The following is a 19,253-nucleotide window of genomic DNA, read 5'->3' on the forward strand; positions in this document are numbered from 1 at the left end:
GTTAGAATTATATCTTTTACAATGTGCATGCACAATTTCCATTTACTTAACAAGAGATGAGAAAGGAATGAGTTTTGTTGTATTTAATATTACTCATGAGGACTATTTAAACTTGGCAGGGGATAAGAAGAAAGATAAGAAGAAAAAAACCCATTAAGGTTTTTGCCCTTGTAGTTTTCTTTTATAATTCATTTATTCTGCATTTTAAAGACCTACCATATACAATAATATTAACTCACATTTATAAAGCACTTAAGAATTTTTAAAAATACTTTACATATAATATCTCATTTGATCCCCACAACTACCCAATGAGGTAAGTACTGCAACTGTTATTATCCCTATATTATAGAGAAATACCAAGAGACTGACCCATAGTCATATAGCTACTGTGGCAAAGGCAGATCTCTTTCAAATCTAGCAATTCAAATTAATCAGCATTAGCTGTGTCACTATTTAGTATCTACTACATGTCAGGCATTAAGCTAGGCACTAGAAAATACACAGACAAAAGTGAAAGAAACCCTCCCCTCAAGGAGTATAAATTCTGTTCAGAAAATATACATATAATATCTTTTAATTGGTGGGTATCTAATAGGTAAAGACAAACTCTTCCTCCTATACCATGCTACCTCCAGTACTCTTCTAGATACCGATAAGGCAGTACAAAATGTTAAGGGGTCAGATGAGAGAGGGATCACTTCTGGCTGAGGGAATCAGGGAAAGCTTCATAAGGAACGTGATAGCATCTGAACTGGTCCTGGAAGAATCAACAAGATGTCTTTGAGGGCAAAGACCATCTTATTTTTGTCTTTTTATTCCTATACCTTGCAAGTTCTTTTGAAATATGTGATGGTTAATTGTCAACAGGCAGAGATGATGTGGAGGGTTTCTGAGGTGAGAAATATGGAGGTAGGCGAGTACAGGATGCACCTGGAAAATGGCTAAAATTCACATTGACTAGTGGGCAATAAGGCTGGAGCAGGAGGATGGAATCAGATTATGAAGGACTTTGAATGCCAAGTTAGGGAGTTTGGACGTGACTCATTAGACTGCAGGAAGCCACTGAAGCTTCTAATTCTTCTTTTTCATATTTTTAAATACAGAATCCCCTTCACCTACAGCTGAGTTTAGAAAATTCATTAAGTTCTGATGCTGATGTCACTGTCTCAATCCTGACCATGAACAACTGGTACAATTTCAGCTTGCTGCTATGCCAGGAAGATTGGAACATCACGGATTTCCTCTTCCTCACCCAGCAGAGTGCCAAGTTCCACCTGGGATCCATTATCAATATCACAGCCAACCTTTCCTCGAGGCAAGATCTACTGAGCTTCTTGCAAGTCCAGCTTGAGAGCATTAAAGACACTACACCCACCATGGTGATGTTTGGCTGTGACATGGAAAGCATACGGAGGATTTTTGAAATTACCACCCAATTTGGAGGGATGCCTTTGGAGCTCCACTGGGTTCTTGGGGATTCCCAAAATGTAGAGGAACTAAGAACAGAAGGTCTGCCTCTGGGCCTCATTGCTCATGGCAAGACTACCCAGTCTATCTTTGAACATTATGTGCAGGATGCAATGGAACTGGTAGCAAGAGCCATTGCCACAGCTACTATGGTCCAGCCAGAACTTGCACTCATTCCCAGTACCATGAACTGCATGGATGAGGGAGCCACCAATCTCACTTCAGGGCAATATTTATCAAGGTAGGAAATCATTTCTCCATTTTATCATGTCTTTTATAAGGCAATAATTGTGATGATCAAACACAAATCCCATCACTTTCTACTTTCTAAATTCTCCCTCTATCTGTGAGGAGCTTTAAACATTAAGATAGATGTAAGACTTACCAGTTCTACAAGATTAAACCTATTAATTATCCACTAATGTTTCATCTCTTGTTTGTTCTACAGTGGTTTAGATGTCTCAGTGACTGGTTTGGTTATCCCACTGTAAAAATGAGAAAATAACTTGGCTCTTGGTACTAAATGAATATACTTTACTTTCTTCTTCCCTTGATAAGAAACTGGTTCAAAATTCTTCTTCCCCATTTCTTCTACTCTCCAGGGTAGTAGCACCAATATGTTAACAAAAATACAAATAAGTAACTTATCAATATTTCTACAGGTACTGATAAAATGCTTTATGTAGGATGATAGTTTTAGATCTAGAAGGAACATAAGAGGTCATCCAGTCCTGTCCATTCATATTGCATATTGGGAATAAACTCAGAGAAATTAGCTGATTTGCTCAAGGTCACACAGGGAAGTAAATGATAAATTCTTTATCTCATATGAACAAATCAAGTCAAGACAACAAATATTTCTCATCAACTAATATGTTTGGGAACTTTGCTAGCTGCTAGAGATACCAAAAAAGTCCCTAAAATGGTTCTTTCCAAAAAATGTTTCCATGGATGAGTAAATCTAGATGTCACTTGTTCTCAGTTGCAGAAACTAGTGTCAGCCATGGGATCCAAACCTACATTTTCTTGACTTTCATCATTCTATCATCATTATTCTATTATTACTCCATCATTACCTTATCATACTGACTTTAAAAGAAAAGATTCCCATACCTGGCAATATTCTACATGGCTGCCAGGAAAAAAAAAATATTTTTTTTCAAAAAAGGGGAAAAAAGATGTATTTTCCTTACTCAATGTCAGTGGACAATGTATGGTACCCAATATACATTTGGTGGAAGGATGATTCTCTTATCTGCACTATTCTCAGTCTTGTACTTAAGGATATATAAGACATTCCTATACATTGCATGGAATGTTTGACTATTACTTTAAATGAACCAAACAGGAGCATATGTGTATGTGTTAAAAATCAAATACACAAATATTTGCTCAGGGTAATAAAAATTCAGAGTCCCTCATTGGTTTTCACTTCACTTTACAAGAATAATCATCTATTAGTTCTCAAGTTAAATGATCTTCTTTCATTGAAGTACAGATGAAAATGTTTTTAATTTCCACAAGTATGATTGAATTTCACACATCTTGTATTTTATAAGGAAAGTTCACATAATTTCAGACACTGACACTTGAATTCAAAGCAGAAAATCTGACTTAAACCAACAAATTAATATCTTTTACAATAAAGGTATAAATAATACCTTGATTTATTGACTATAAATCATGCTTACTTACAGCTTACATAAGGCATATATTGGAAAAATGTTTTCTGGTGGGGGAAAAAAACATGGATTGGCTTACTCTGTCACTGGCTTGCAAGACACTGAATCCTAAGGCATTTGAAAAACACAGTTCTGTCCTAACTAGTGGTTGAGACCATGTTCATACATCAAAAAGGCTGCACAGTTGTTTTTGGTTTTATATGAATTAATGTGCAATTGACATTCAAAGACTCTGCTGCTTCCCACCAATCTTATCACCCTCAAAACCTTGAAGGAGTCTCTATAATCTAATATTATAACAGTTAAAATGATATCAGGTAGACATGGACTGAGACATAAAACTGGGTATGAGTATACCATCCTGGACAATATCTACACAAAAGGGATACTTGTTAGATCTTGTTAATATGAATAAGGTCTAGCTTTCATTTTGTTTTACAAGACTCTGTGTTAGTGTGTGACCTGGATCTTTAAATGACTATAGCTCTTTCTGGAAATTAGTTTAGTTTAGACACACAGGGAATCACAAAAGATAATTTTCACTGGCAATGGTAATATAAATTTGGACAATAATATTTGCTGCCTTATACATTTATGGAACTGCCTCACTTAAAAGACTTCAAAGTATAGAATGATAGGATCATCTAACTAAACTTCAAGGAACTTATTTAAAAGCCCTAAAGTCCCTTGGGAAGATAATAAAAACGGTATATTTCAAGATAGTCAACAGGTGAAAAAGTTAAATATAAAGCTATCAAATCCTAAATGCTCTAACTCGAGACTTCTTCAAATATGTCAGCATTATTATTAATTTTGTTCAGGTCTGTGTTTTGGGAAATGGGTTAAATTCTAGCTAGAAGCCACAGACAATCTTAATCATTGACCAGTAGCATGAGGCCACTTCCATTTCTTTGACCAAAAGAAAACACAAGTATAGATAGAGCTATGCAAGATTTGCCAGATTATACTCTGATTTGTTAACATCATCAGAAATCACATATACACATGAAATGTGCTGATGGAATTACTCCTTTCAAATTTTAAGTGAAATAACAGTTTTTTTAGATTCAAATAATCACTAATATCTAAGATGATAAGTCTCTTGCTTTAGGCAAAGATGTATAAGAAAATGTTTATTTTTATTTATGCCCTCTTTGTAGATCTCACATTCTAAAGATTAGGGTTGGAGTTTCATTAATGTAGATCCCTAAGGACTTCAATGAAACTAACTTATTAAGACTCTATAAGCTTAGTACAAATTATTGTCTGTACTTGAAAGAAATTTGACTCTATTGATGTTAAAAGCATTCAATATCAAATTATTAACTAATTTAAAATAATCCTAGCATTAGAAAGGTTATGCTTAGCACAAATTCTCTGAAACTCCTGGATTCTGAAAAATGAAACCAGGTAACTAATCTTACTAAATCAATAAACTATCTTAAACACAATTTTAAATCCATAACAAAATCCTGAAATCATTCTATGTTTCTATTATAAAGCGTGTCATTTTTGTGTCATCTATTTTCCTATCTTCTCTGAATCTTTTGTCATTTATTTCTTGTTACTAGACTGTGTTCTGGCTGAAATTTCTAGAAATCTAAAATATGGATGCATAAATATATAAAAATAAGACATACACATGATCAAAAATTGTTTAGTCAATTCTGACCCCATTTGGAATTTACATACCAAAGACATTAGAGTGGTTTGCCATTTCTTTCTCTGGTGCATTTTACAGATGAGTAAATGAGTCAGTGTTAAATGATTTCTTCAGGGTCACACAGTTATTAAGTGTCTGAAGCCAAACTTGAACTTACAAAGTCTCCAACTCTAGCCTAGCACCCTATCCACTGCACCACTTACTTGCTACATATTTATCTATTTATGCACGCATGGGTGTATAATGTATATTTATATGCATACATGTATATATGTGTGTGTACCCTATACATGTATTTCTATATATCTAAAGATAGATATCTTTCTTTCTTCAACAAATTGAGTTTTTCAGAGGCAGAGAGGAGACACAAGAACCAAGATCTTCTTTACTTAGGATATAAGATTTTCTTCTTTACTTAGGATATAGGATCTAAATCACAGATTTAGAACTGGACTGGACATTAAATGCTATAGTCAAACTCCCTCATTTTAGAAAAGAAGCTGAGTTACAGAAATATGAATAAACTTATCAATGGCTCTGTTTACCCTCTACCACTGCCTATGTAGTAAAATTGCAGTACATACTGTCCTTAAAGTTGTCATAGTTACTAATGAGCCAGGAGAGATGCAATGGTCCAGGCACAATCCTTTTTGTAAGACTAGTGTCACCTTGAAATTCACTGCTAATTTGCATATCAAATGTCCCCACTCAGGCTGACATGATTAGGAATTACCTTGAGATTGGTTCCTGAAGTAATTTCCATGACAGACATTTGAGTTTTTCTTTTTCTCATAGAAAGACTTAGAAATGTTTTGACAACAATGCATCTGGGTGAGTGAAATCTGATCTTTCTCTCTGAATGGGAATTTGATAAATCTACTCATCTATATTCTCTCTCTCTCTCTCTCTCTCTGTCTCTCTGTCTCTGTCTCTCTCTCTCTCTCTCTCTCTCTCTCTCTCTATCTATCTATCTATCTATCTATCTCTCTGAACTTCTGGAAAATTTTCTTGTGAACTTCCCTAAAAAATAATGGTGATTGCTCTTTTCTTCAATTTTTCAGATATCTGACTATTTTTGAATTAACTCACTAAGCTTAGTCTTTTAGTTTCATTTTTTTATTATAAAGTTTTCAAACCCTTTTCCAAATGAGTTTTTTTTTCCTCACTTAGATTTATAGTCTTCCCTTTCTACCAATGTAACTTCCAATATGATCATTTTATTTCCCACTAATTCCTGACTTTATTCAAATTTTCTACTACTTTTCCCATGTAGTAGATTTTTGTTATGGATTTGTCCTGTACTAATTTTACTGATGATCAGTTTCTTGTTGCAAATATTAAATCTCTCTAGTGATGCCAGACACATCTTCAATTTTTACATGGAATTTTTATCCTTTTATTTGAATTGTCATATTCAATTTGGCTTTATTTCTTGGGTGATTCTAGAATTTAATGTTTTCTTTGTTTCTGACAACTTCAAAATATTTTAATCTATTACATTTCTTAGCCCAGTGCCTGAAACATACAATTCACAAGAATCATAATACCAATGAAAAAAGCAAGTCATGATTTTTTCTCAGTGTACATGTTTTGCTCCTGATGTGCTCACCTCCAGGTCCAGGTGAGACGAGATACTCCATCTCCTTTCTCACCTAGTCTCACTAAGGTTCCAAATCCCTTTTTATTCTTTCCCCCTCACATATCCAATGCTTCCTCCATATCTCCATTTTGTAGCAGCCCCCAGGTGTATGTGCTTCTCTATAGATGCCATGTAGCTGTATAGGCTATCCTATGCAGTTTTTCCCAAGGCCTAATCTAAGTATATATACCATTAATGTAGTGAAATTTTGCTGATTCTCACTGCTGCTTCCCTAACAAAGGCTTTGGTCTATTTGTCATATCAAATACACAAAGGATCTCTTTGAGAGAGAGTAAAAGAACTCATATCTTGTTCACCCACATATTGTACAAGAGATTCTATAGCACACAAGGGCATTCTTTTTTTTTAACTTTTCTGTGATAATGTGTAGGCAGAGAGTCAGGAGGAGAGGGGGGAGGGAAAGACAGAGACAGAGAGACAGAGACAGAGATGTGGGGAAGGGAGAAGGAGGGGGAGAGAAGAAGAAGAAAGAGAGATATCCCTGCTTAAAAAAAAACCCTGGATATGAACTTAGGATAGTCACCATCAACAGGTAAAGGAGTCAGTCTACTTAAGGGAAGCTTTTCCTATCTAGCCATGTGCTTACTGTAGCTGATGTAATTTTTCCTGAAAAAGAAATAGATGCCCCTATGTGTGAGACTCCGGAGCTATGTACTTCCATTCAAAACATCATGCTTGATAAAGCTGTTCCCCAGAGCATGAGACTAGACAAGCACAAAGAAAATACCACCAATACTATCACCACCACACACACACACACACACACACACACACACACACACACACACACACCCCAAATTCAAAGGAAATCAAAAGGAAGATCATTGGATATTTGCTGTTCCTGTGTAGTTCTCTTGAATTCTATCTTGTCTTAGAGTACCTTGGGCAATTGCTTATTATCAAGGTCTAATTCCAATTTATCAATGAAGTGGGAATTGAACAGAAAATGATTGAATTTTAAAGTTTGAAAGGACCAAGCATTTGTTAAATTTAATTAAACACACGTTGAATACCTACTATCTTCACAGCACTGCAAAAAAAATTTTAAGGAAAAAACAGGTACATAGATGACATTAGGGGTTGAAATAAAGAAAAGGAGACATTCAAACAATGAGCTATAAGAAATTGGAGTTCAAAATGAATAGTTTATCTGGTAAGGGTCAACAAAAATTTCAGAGAAAAAATTTACTTTGAAGAAAGATAAGATCTTCAAGAAAAAAAAACTGTTACAGGCATGGAAATCATAAAAACACAGGAATAGATATGAGAGAGCAGAATAGAGAAAAAGGCTTTAACATAGTAGAATTAGATGAATACAGAATACATGAAGAAGAATAGGATGAAACGAGGCTTGAGAGGTTGATTGCAGCCAGATTACAGTTGACCTTGAATTACAGAATTAAAAACTCATACTTTATGTATTAGGAAATAGAAAGCCACTGAATACTGTGGATAAGAGTGACAATTATTTTGTTCTTACCTCGAACAAGAAACTTGCCTAAATTTTCTCCAGGAACTCACTCACTCAGCCTCCATTTGAATCACAGAGAATTTACAACCACTTGAGGCAGCATAAAATATTGGAAAATGAAAAATGTTCATAGTTTGTATTTTTCTAATTATTGAGTGGAAAAACTACTTCCTGGTAACATCCATATTTTGGACATGGTTTTTCTTTCACAACTCTAGCAGAACAAATTTAACCTCTCATGAAAATCATTCAAAAATATGAAATAATCATCTGTCCTATATTTTCTCTCTTCTAGACTAAATATCCCCACTTCCTTCAACCTTTGTAGAATGGTCATGCATCCTTTCATTCTCTTGATCACTTTCCTCAAAATAGGCTTCAGTTTTTCAATACAATGCTGTCCCTAAAATATGGAACCCAAAACTAAACATGATAGTCCAGATATGCTAAGGCTGAGAAGAGCAGATCTTAAAGAGTTATAGATTTTGAGCTAGAAGAACCCTCAGAGATCATCTAGTCTCCTTTATTTTGCACTGAGAAAACTTAGTCGGAAAATATTAAATGATTTGCCCAAGATAGCACGTTGTGAAGCAAGAATTTGAACTCAGATCATATACCTCCAATAGCAACTACTCTCCATTCTACCATATATCATGGCAGCTCAGTGAAAATCCTCAGTCTACTCAAAACTCTACCTCCCACTTTTTGCTGCATACATTGCCGTCTAAACTCCTAATCAATGAAGGAAATAATTCTATTGGTCTAGTCATTCTTAAAAATACAGAATTTTCATAGTTTAAGGAAATTTCAGAAACCTTTTAATCCAACCTGTATCTTAAAAGACATTTATCTCACCAACTTGAATATCTCCATGACAGCAATTCTACTATCTCCTATGGCAGCCCATTTTGGCTTATTTTAGCTCTAATAAGAAATTTCTTTTTGAACATTTCTAAAATATATACAGAATTTACTAAAATTTACAAAAATAAAAGCCATTCTCCAATTGGTAAATGGTCAAAGGTTATTAACAGACATTTTTCAGATGAAGAAATTAAAACTATTTCTAATGATATATGAAAACATGCTCTAAATCACTATTGATGAGAGAAATGCAAATTAAGAGAATTCTGAGGTACCCCTTCACACCTCTCAGATTGGCTAAAATGACAAGAAAATATAATGATATATGTTGGAGGGGATATGGGAAAACTGGGACACTAATTTATTGTTGATGGAGTTGTGAACAGATCCAACCATTTGAGAAATGGCTGAATAATTTATGGTATATTAATGTATTGGAGTATTATTGTTCTATAAGAAATGATCATCAGGATGATTTCAGAAAATCCTGAAGAGACATGAATTGATGCTAAATGAAATGAATAGAACCAAAAGAACACTGTATACAACAACAACAAGATTACTTAATAATCAACTATGATATACTTAGCTCTTTTTAATAATGAAGTGATTCAGGCCAATTCCAATAGACTTGTGATGGAGAGAGCCATCTGCATCCAGACAGAGGCCTATGGGGACTGAATGTGGATCACAACAGAATATTTTCACCTTTAGTTGTTGCTGTTTGCTTGCTTGTTTTTTTTCTTTCATTTTTTTTCCTTATTCATCTGATCTTTCTTGTGCAGCATGACAAATATAGAAATATGTTTAGAAGAACTGTACATGTGTAACTTATATTGTATTACTAGCTGTCTAGGGGAGGGAGGAGAAAGGAGGGAGAAAAATATGAAATACAAGGTTTTGCAAGGGTAAATGTTAAAAAACGATCTTTACATGTATTTTGAAAACAAAAAGCTATTACATAAAAAAGAAATTTCTTTTTGCATCCAGCCTAAGTTTGTCTTTTAAAGTTTTCCATTTTTCATTCCTAGTTCTTCCCTCTGTGGCCAAACAGAACAGATTTAATCCCTCTTCCAAATGATAATCTTTCAAATATTTGAAGATAGAGAAATATCCTGTCACTTCTTAACTTTTCTCTTTTTCAGAGTAAACATCCCCAGTTCCCTCAAATGCTTGATTGATATAATATATGAATACAATGTCCTTCATGATCCTAGCTATCTTCATCTGGATATTTCACCAATAACAATCAACCAGCAAGTGTTTCTTAACTTGTTTACAAGTACAAACAATATAAATATAAAATAATAATTCCAGCTCTCAAGGAGCTTACAATCTAATTACCTTCTTAAAACTTGGTATCCAGAGAGGCAGCAAGAACCATAGAGAACTGACCTTGGAGTCAAGGAAACAAGTTACAGTCGTGCCTTAAAGAAATACAATGTGCCTTTGAGCAAGTCACAACCAGTGTTTCAAACCTGTTTAAAACTAAATTATAGAGCACTTGCTGAAGTGTACTATAGATGTTTTACTACTTTTTACTTATGAGTATGTGTGGTTTTAATATTTTATTTTTCTAAATACATGTATAGTTTTCAACATATGTTTAAGTACCACCTTTTGTTCCAAATTTTTCTTCCTTCCTCCTTTACCTCTCCCTTCTCCAAGAGAGAAAGCAATTTGATATAGGTTAAATATGTGCAATTCTTTTAAATATATTTCAACATTTTTGTGTTGTGCAAAAAAAAAAATAAGATCAAAAGGGAAGAAATCATAAGAAAGAAAAAACAAGTGAACAAAAAATAACAAAAGGTGAAAATATTATAATTTAATTCACATTCAGTCTTCATAGATCTCTCTCTGAATGAGATTGACATTTTCCATTTCAAGTCTACTGAAATTGTCTTGAATCACCACATTATTGAAAGGAACCAAGTCTATTATAGTTGATCATCACATGGTCTTGTTGTTATTGTGTACAATGCTCTCTTGGTTCTGCCCATTTCACCCAGCATCAATTTATGTATTCTTTCTATCGGCCTGCTCATCATTTCTTATAGAACAATAATCCTCCGTATTCATATATCATAACTTATTCAGCTATTCCCCAATTGATGAGCATCCACTCTATTTCCAGTTCCTTGCCACTATAAAAAGGAGTGCTAATAAAACTTTTGCACATATGGGTCCTTCTTTTATGATCTTTTTGGGATATAGAGCCCAGTAGACACACTGCTAGATCAAAGGGATACAAGTTTTCTTACCAGGAATTTTGCTATAATGATGAAATTAAAAGCATATTTCACCTTCCTCTCCCCTTCAAAGAATTGAGAGGGGGAAAACAGAGAGAGAGAGAGAGAGAGAGAGAGAGAGAGAGAGAGAGAGAGAGAGAGAGAGAGAGAGAGAGAGAGAGAGAGAGAGAGAGAGAGAGAGAGAGAGAGAGAGAGAGAGAGAGAGAGAGAGAGAGAGAGAGAGAGAAAGAGAGAGAGAGAGAGAGAGAGAGAGAGAAGGAGAGAGAAAGAGAGAGAGACAGAGAGAGAGAGAGAGAGAGAGAGAGAGAGAGAGAGAGAGAGAGAGAGAAGGAGAGAGAAAGAGAGAGAGACAGAGAGGAAGAGAGAGAGAGAGAGAGAGAGAGAGAGAGAGAGAGAGAGAGAAGGAGAGAGAGAGAAAGAGAGAGAGACAGAGAGACAGAGAGACAGAGAACGAACTAAACACAACACCCCAGATGTGATATAGCCAGAGCAGAGTACAAGGAAACTATCAGCCCTTATTACTAAAAGCTATGACTCTCTTAATATAATTCAAAGTCCCATTTATTGTCTTGGCTGCCATATACTATTATTATTAACTCATTCAAATAATTCCAAATCTATCTGTTGTTCTATTATTCTGATCCCTTTTCTCCTCAGGAACATACTTGATTTTGTCAAATGCCATCCTGAGAGACATATCCTATATTTGAATCATACTGAAATCTATGTGCGTAGGATTAAAATATTCTACAAGCATAATACTTACATACTTAGATGGACCTATAATCTCATTAGTAAGAATGTATTCTCTGCAGATTAGAAGCCTATCTGTAATGTTTCTCATCCATATCCTTCTTTAAAATCTTTTCAAAGTTTCACCCCAATCTATTAAAGACTTCTGTTTCCTTTAATATCTTAAAAGTTTCAATATAGCTCTCAACCTGTCTACATTTTATTTTGTATTCACACAATGTAATTGTCCTCTTCTTCCTTGCCCTTGATTATGTCTTTTATGCCACCTTTCAAAAGCTATTAATCACTGGAAATATGCTTCTATCTGCTTTACAACAACCAGTGGTAGTGGATCACCCTCCTCACCCTCTGGGCCACTTGTAATTTAGATTTTACTGGAAATCCTAGATTTCTAGGATTCACATGCAAGTACTAAATTATCATGGGAAAAATAGTGGTGTTAAAGAGATATGTTTATTATCTAACAGATGGGCATTTACTTTCATTTCTAATTTCTTGCTAATATGGAAGGCACTGCTATATTTTGGCATCTATGGGACTTCTTTCTTTCTTTCCAGAGGCAGTTAGGTGGTACAGTAAATAAAGTGTTAGATCTGGATTCAAGAAGACCTAAATCCAAATTCACCCTCTGTCATTTACTAGCTGGGTGATTCTCGGCAAATTACTTTACATTTGTCCACCTCTGTTCAACTGTAAAATAAATATAATAATAGCACCTACCTTACAGGATTGTTGTAGGATCAAATGAGATGTCTATAAAATTGCTTAATACAGACTGGCACATAATAGGTGCTTAATAAGTGTCTGTTTCTTTCCTTTTTTCCATCTTTTTTACTTCACCAATATCTTTTTTATTAGACATACTAAATCCTCATTCCATTGGAATCCCTAATCACTGTTTCACTGAGAATTTGTCATAAGTACCTTATTTGAGGCTAATACTCACTTAAAATAAAACTTGTGGAAATAGATTTTCTTTCTGATTTTGTCATTCCTTCTCTGCAATTTTTTTTTGGTAGAATAGGCATAGAATTATAAAATCTACACCCTGTCCAACCTGACTTGTCATGCTTCATTTCTAAAGCAGAAGTGATGAAATCTGACATTTTTCCTTCATTTCATTGGAATTAATAGCTGAGAGTATTATTCATATTATTATAATTGCAACTACTCAAACCAAATTGTTCTTTTAGTATGACTGTTACTTTTTTTAAAATAAAGAAATGGACTTTTCAGTAAGAGTAACTGCCTTATGACTAATAAGAACACCAAACTACTTCCCAAATATGAACAAACCTAATGTTTTCCAAATTTTAAGTTTGCTCAGTTTTCCAAATAAAAAACAGACCAATTCTATCTTCCTATTCAACTCTTGGCCCAGATTACAGTATAGCTGGACCTATCTAATATACGCATTATGTACACATGGTATACACTGTGTGAATATATATATATATACATATATATATATATATACACTCACACATATAAATATATGTATGTATATGCTTATACATACAGAAAATAAACCAGACATGTAATTTCATTGTATAAGGAACTACCATTATGTTGCATATTTTTGTGGTTCTTTCAGTTTCACCTAAGAATGCTCTCAAGATCTGCCTTAGCTGAATCTCTTGAAAAACTCCATAGCAGCTCATTTCCTCTTAAAACAGTTTTTTCTTCTATTTTATAAGACGACATTGTTTATAATCTTCTGTCATCCTCCCCTATGATGTTTTGCACATAAATTTGTAATATGAATTTGTATTGTAATTGATTCTCATGTTTTTTTCACTTAGCAAGGAGCATTTACCTCTCCAAGAGAATCTATGGGTTGTATTTACATTTAACTACAACTTGTTTATGCTTTCTGGTTTCATTTATAAAAAGAATGTCAATATGAATTTGTCTCACTATTTTGAGTAATGTATTTTGTATTTTTCTAGTTTCATCAGTCAGTGGACAAGGAACAGCCCATTAAAAGTGCTAACAATTTTATTAATAGTGTATATGATCTAAAAATTGTGTAATGCTTTGTGATCTCTATTTTTTCTATTCCTGCAATCTTTACTGTATAAGCAAAATTTGTTTATATTTATGTAGGTTTTCGATTTACTAATAACTTTCTCAAGAAAACCTTATGAAATAGATAATCTCAGTATAATTATCCCCATTTTATAGATGAAGAAACTGAAACTTAGCTTAAGTAAATATCAAATGTTAGAAGGATTTGAACTTCTGTATCTGATTCCATATACATCATTCTTTCCATTGTAACAACCTGCTTCTAAGAAAGTAGGTTTTATGGTATGGAGAGATGACTTAGACTGCTTTCAATTTCGTAGGTTGTCCAAAAAAGGCTAGTAGGTGGCCTTAGTCCTGAAACATTCTCTTTCTGTGCCTACCTTTAAAGCCTGTCCTCATTGGAAGTATTTAGAACTGGATCACAATGCTTTTGAACCAATTTCTACTTTTGAGCCTCTTTCATTCCCTTCTTTTTCTATCTTTAAATTCACAGAAACCAACTCTTCTGATGTCGGAGCTTATAACATGCTGACATTATGATATCTGTATTTTTTAAAGAGGCTATCATATAACTTCATTCATTTGAACCCCACCTAAAATTTCACCTTTATCTAATTCAAATTGGATTTGTAGAACCTCCTAGAACTTGTACTTAGTATGAAAACTTTTTAAGAACCCAGAACCAATTTATTCTTTTGTCTTTGTAGCCCAAAGACCTAAGTCAATATGGGAACTAAACTTTAAAAGTATTTTCTTATCTTGATCACCCATTTAAGGATAATTTTTGTTAAGACTTTTTTTTCTTCTTAGCAGCCCTCTTCCCTTTCATGTTATTCTAGGATTTCATTTTCCTGAAGTAATTCTTAAAGGGCCATGGAAATCTTGTATACTCTTCAGTTACCTGCCCTCACTTCATGTCTTTTAAAATTTGAACATAAATAAATGTGTTACCTACAAAGAAGTCTTACTGGTTTCTTCAGACAATGCTCTTTTTCTACTAGATAAAATGATTCATGATAAAGTCATAAAATTTAGAGATTTTCATCCCTATGAAGCAAAATCCCCCTTTACAGACCTAGAATATGGGCTCCTACCCATCTTTTCTCTGATTTTGTTGAAATCTACTCCCTAAAGTCTAAAATTCAAGTCAGACTAAACTTGAAATTCCCTTCCTTATGTATCTCAAACTTTAAGCAGGCACATTCCTGAAAGTGATGACAATTAAAAATCTGCTAGAAAAATAACTGCATTAATAAAACCTCATTTTTGAACCCCAGTAATTTGTCATTTTTGTTTGACTCAAAATAAAAAAATTAGCCCAAACCCATTCCTTTGCACTATTCATGGAAAAAAGATATGCTAAGAATTTTAAATATAAATAAGATTTCAAGGGGAATAGTTGTCATTATTTTTATCTCTTCATTTAAGTGGGTATCCTAAGAGCCTCTACTAATTGACTTTATTAACCTGATTTAATAAAAATGCTTGCAATTACATATAAATGGAACTGTATTTCTTCTGAAATATTCTATACTTTAGAATAACTAGGTCAAAATGGCATTAGAATTATAGAGGTTATACTAAGCATAAAGGAAGGTGTTCTAAATTACAAGTATGTATGGATGTAGGGGAAGAGAAGAATAGTTATGGATCATTTATAATGATCAACTTTTTTCAGTATTTTGAGAATCTGTTGTTTCATCAATGTGGACACTCCATTATTATAGAGCCCAATGCCTTGGAGTTTGATATCTAAAAGTTGCTATGGCCCAAAAAACCCATAATATAGTATCTATTCTTCTACTGATGAGCCTCTTTGCACTAAGCTAGACTGGTCCATAGTTGCAATTCACAATACATTTCCAGGTTGATCTTGAAACTTTTCCAGCTATGAGAGATTATATCCTACTAATGTAGCCTTCAAGGTCACCTCTACTCCATAATAAAAAATCAGAAGTTCTCCTCCAGTAGAGGAGAGCAATGATCAATATCCAGCAGTGCTTTAAGAAAAATCTGAGCAATGTCAAGGCAAGGACGATGCAGCTTTAGCTGCTACTGCTACTGAATAAGGAATTCTGATGTACAGTAGTAGGGATATCCATGAGCCAGAAAGTGAATCCATTCTATCTGCAGTGTCCCAGTGTGGCCAACTGGCAGTCCTGGCAATTGCTTCTAATGATATTTGTTTGCCAGAGCTAATGAAGATATGGGCAGAGAAATGATATTCCAGGATCTTCTTGCCATCTTTCACAGACAAGAAATGCAGACCAAACAGACAGTGTTTCCAGATTTTTTCTCATAAAGTATTGTTTTCAATGGCCTAAATCTTGCAAAACTTTTATGAGTTTTTTCATCCTTTCACCAATTAGATTTTGTCAAATCTGAAAGATTTTGTTGCTAAAGGAGGAGATCTCCAGCTAAGGTTCAATAGGAAAGTTGTTATGATACTGTCACCCTTATTAGCCCCATATGGAGAACAACAGAAGGCAGCTAGGTGAACTTCTCTGACTTGCTAAGACCAAAATAGTGGCCTGAAGAATAATGCCCAAAAGCACAATTGAGACTAGGACCCTATAAGTTGTCAGCCAATGTAATTCTATAATATTTCATCATGGTGACATCCATTTAGCCCAAAGTAAAATGTCACCATTGATATTATTACCCTACTTACAGATTAAGCCTAATTTTGGAAGGCAATGGAAATGCTAGGATATGACATTTTCAACATACAGTTACCTCTAGGATGCTCCAAAATGTAATGTAGAATTTGCTTGCAGAATTTACATCAACAAAGAAAAGAAAAAATAGGAACCCATCAGGAAGTGCCTCTTTTACTTAGACCCTTAAATTGTCCTTCATACCATGTACTAACCCATTTTTGAATCAGTAGATTATTCAAGGAAGCAGGGATATAAAACTGAAGTCCTACTCTTCTCTTAGGATATTTTTTTCTTTTATTTAAATTATTGTTCCAATTAACAAAATTGTATCTTTCTCTCTTCACTGCCTCACCTAATTGAAAAAAAAAAGTTAAAACAAAGCCCTTGCAATATGCAAGGTCAAAATCAATTCCTGTCTGTTTTCACCATATCCAATATATAGAGAGACCCAATGATGGAGAAACATGTTATCTGTCTTATAACAGTGTATGAATGTTTCCTTTTGTTCCATGAGTATCCATGAGTTCTCATTTCCATTATAAAGGAATATTTCTATTATCTTTCACACACACACACACACACACACACACACACACACACACACACACACACTACATATAACAAATATATAAAGTTTCACTCTGCACCTAGAGTTCATCACATTCCTGTCATTACATTGATCTTAAGTCTTCCAAAACTATTTATCTTTACAGTGTTGTTATTATACAACTTGTTCTTCTAGTCTTTTTCATTTTATTCTTCAATATGTTTCTCTAGATTTCTCTAAAACCATCCCTTTCTTTTCCTTTTTACGCTCAATAGTTTTTAATTATATTCATGTATCATTAGTTAGTCATTGTTCAATAAGAAGATAAATCAGTAGTTTATAGATTTTTGCCACCACAAAACAAGAACTGCTAGAAATATTTTTGTATACAAAGCTTTTTTCTCTATTTTTTAATCTCTTTGAGTATAGATCTAGTAATGACATTGCTAGGTTAAAGAGTATGCACAGTTTAATACTTTTAAAGCAAAAGTTCCAAGTTTCTTTCCAGAATGGCTAGATGAATTCATAGTTCCACCAATAATGCACCAATGTGCCTTCCTTTCTGCAATCATTCTAATGTTTATTATTTTCCTTTTTGACAACTTCACCAGTATCATAATCATTCTCTTTCAACAAGAAGCTTTGCAACAATTGCTTACTTCATAGTTCTACCTATATATGAGGAACTATTTCATTTTTGTCTTTGTAAGCCCAGCATCTAACCCAGTTTTCTTGGTTCATTGTATACATTTAATATGTACAGCAAACAGCACTGTATATGTATAAATGCCTTCCATTCATTCCAGACAATATATTATAAGACAATCATTCTATGCATATTTAAAGGTTCATTTAACTACTGAATCAAATATGTGGGACTGTCCCTTCTATTTGAGGCTTGAGATACAGCAATTTACAAACGTTATTACATTTCTTATCATCTCATCATCTTATCAGAGCAGTTTCCCACTGAGCTAATTTCTGGACTTGTTACAGGAATAAGGTATTGAAATTTTAATGTTTTATGCAATCTGTAAATTGCAAATGTAACGACCTCTAGGACCATTTCAACAGTCTCTGATTTGACTTACTGAGCATCATTTTTCTAACATGTTGATAATATCTTTTTTTTCTACTATAAACTAAGAAATTATACTGGAGAGGAGCATAGGGTTAGTTTTAGTTATTATTTAAAATAATAGAATTTCATGTCCAAAGAACAAAAGTTTAAATATAAAAAACAATTCAGTAGTTTATAACCTGAAATTGAATTTGGGAACATTGTTAGGCAGATGCCTAGAATATAGCAAAATTAAATGCCTTCTGGGAAAAGTGCTGGTTTTTAAAAATTATTATTATTTCTAATTCAAAGTTCAATGCTTACTATAATCACTGAAAAAAAAATCCTTACCTAAATTCCAGATAGCTTATCCCCTTGCTCCTATAATGAATCCCTTATATTAATCATAATACACATAAAGGATTTTAAAGTTTGCAAATTCCTACACAAGTATTATCTTATTTGATTCTCACAACAACCCTGAGACTTAAGTGCTTATCTATGATTATTTCCATTTGACATATGAGGAAACTGAAGTAGGCAGAAATTAAATGACTTTCTCAGTCACATAGCTATGAATTGTCTGAGACTACTTTTAACTCAAGTCTTCCTGACTTTAGGTGTTCCTTCTTCTTCACTCTTGACTAACAAAATCCTTAGCTTTCTTCAAAGTACTGCTCAGGTACCATCCTACTCCCACTACATGAAACCTTTTTTAATCTCCGTAGTTGCTTTTATATTATTTACCTGTATACATGATGCAATCCCTTAGTAAAAGGAAAATTCCTTGAAAGTGGGGATTACTTTTTACATGATTTTCTAACCTCAGTCCCTAGTACAGTATACTGGACAGAGTAAATAATAAATGATGAATTTAATTCATTTAACTCAAAGGCCCTGAATGAAAGAGGGTATGAAACAATTTTGCTGATTAATTTTTTTAATTTTTAAAAACCTCCTTTAATTAAGAGATGCTATAGGAGAAAGGGAAGGAAGAAAAAAATTTCTGAAAATATAGAAAATAAACAAGATGGGTCAAGTAGTCAAGGAAAACAAAGGAATAAAAAGTAAACCTGAGTAGCAGAAAGTTCATAAGAAAAAAGTTAATCAGCTGTCTTTAAGGAAGAGAATCAGAGAACATGT

The 19,253-nt window shown here is 33.7% G+C and overlaps 1 protein-coding gene across 1 annotated transcript in view; it reads left to right on the forward strand.

Moving 5' to 3' along the window:
• GRIN3A (glutamate ionotropic receptor NMDA type subunit 3A) overlaps positions 1 to 19,253 on the forward strand; it is a 202,088-nt gene that overhangs the window by 57,794 nt on the left and 125,041 nt on the right. Inside the window, exon 2 of the mRNA XM_074282997.1 lies at positions 1,107 to 1,711. Within this exon, the coding sequence (XP_074139098.1) occupies positions 1,107 to 1,711 (605 nt within the window). The remainder of the gene's footprint in view (positions 1 to 1,106; positions 1,712 to 19,253) is intronic.

Source organism: Sminthopsis crassicaudata, chromosome 1, assembly GCF_048593235.1.
Source record: "Sminthopsis crassicaudata isolate SCR6 chromosome 1, ASM4859323v1, whole genome shotgun sequence".
Classification (NCBI taxonomy): Eukaryota; Metazoa; Chordata; class Mammalia; order Dasyuromorphia; family Dasyuridae; genus Sminthopsis; species Sminthopsis crassicaudata.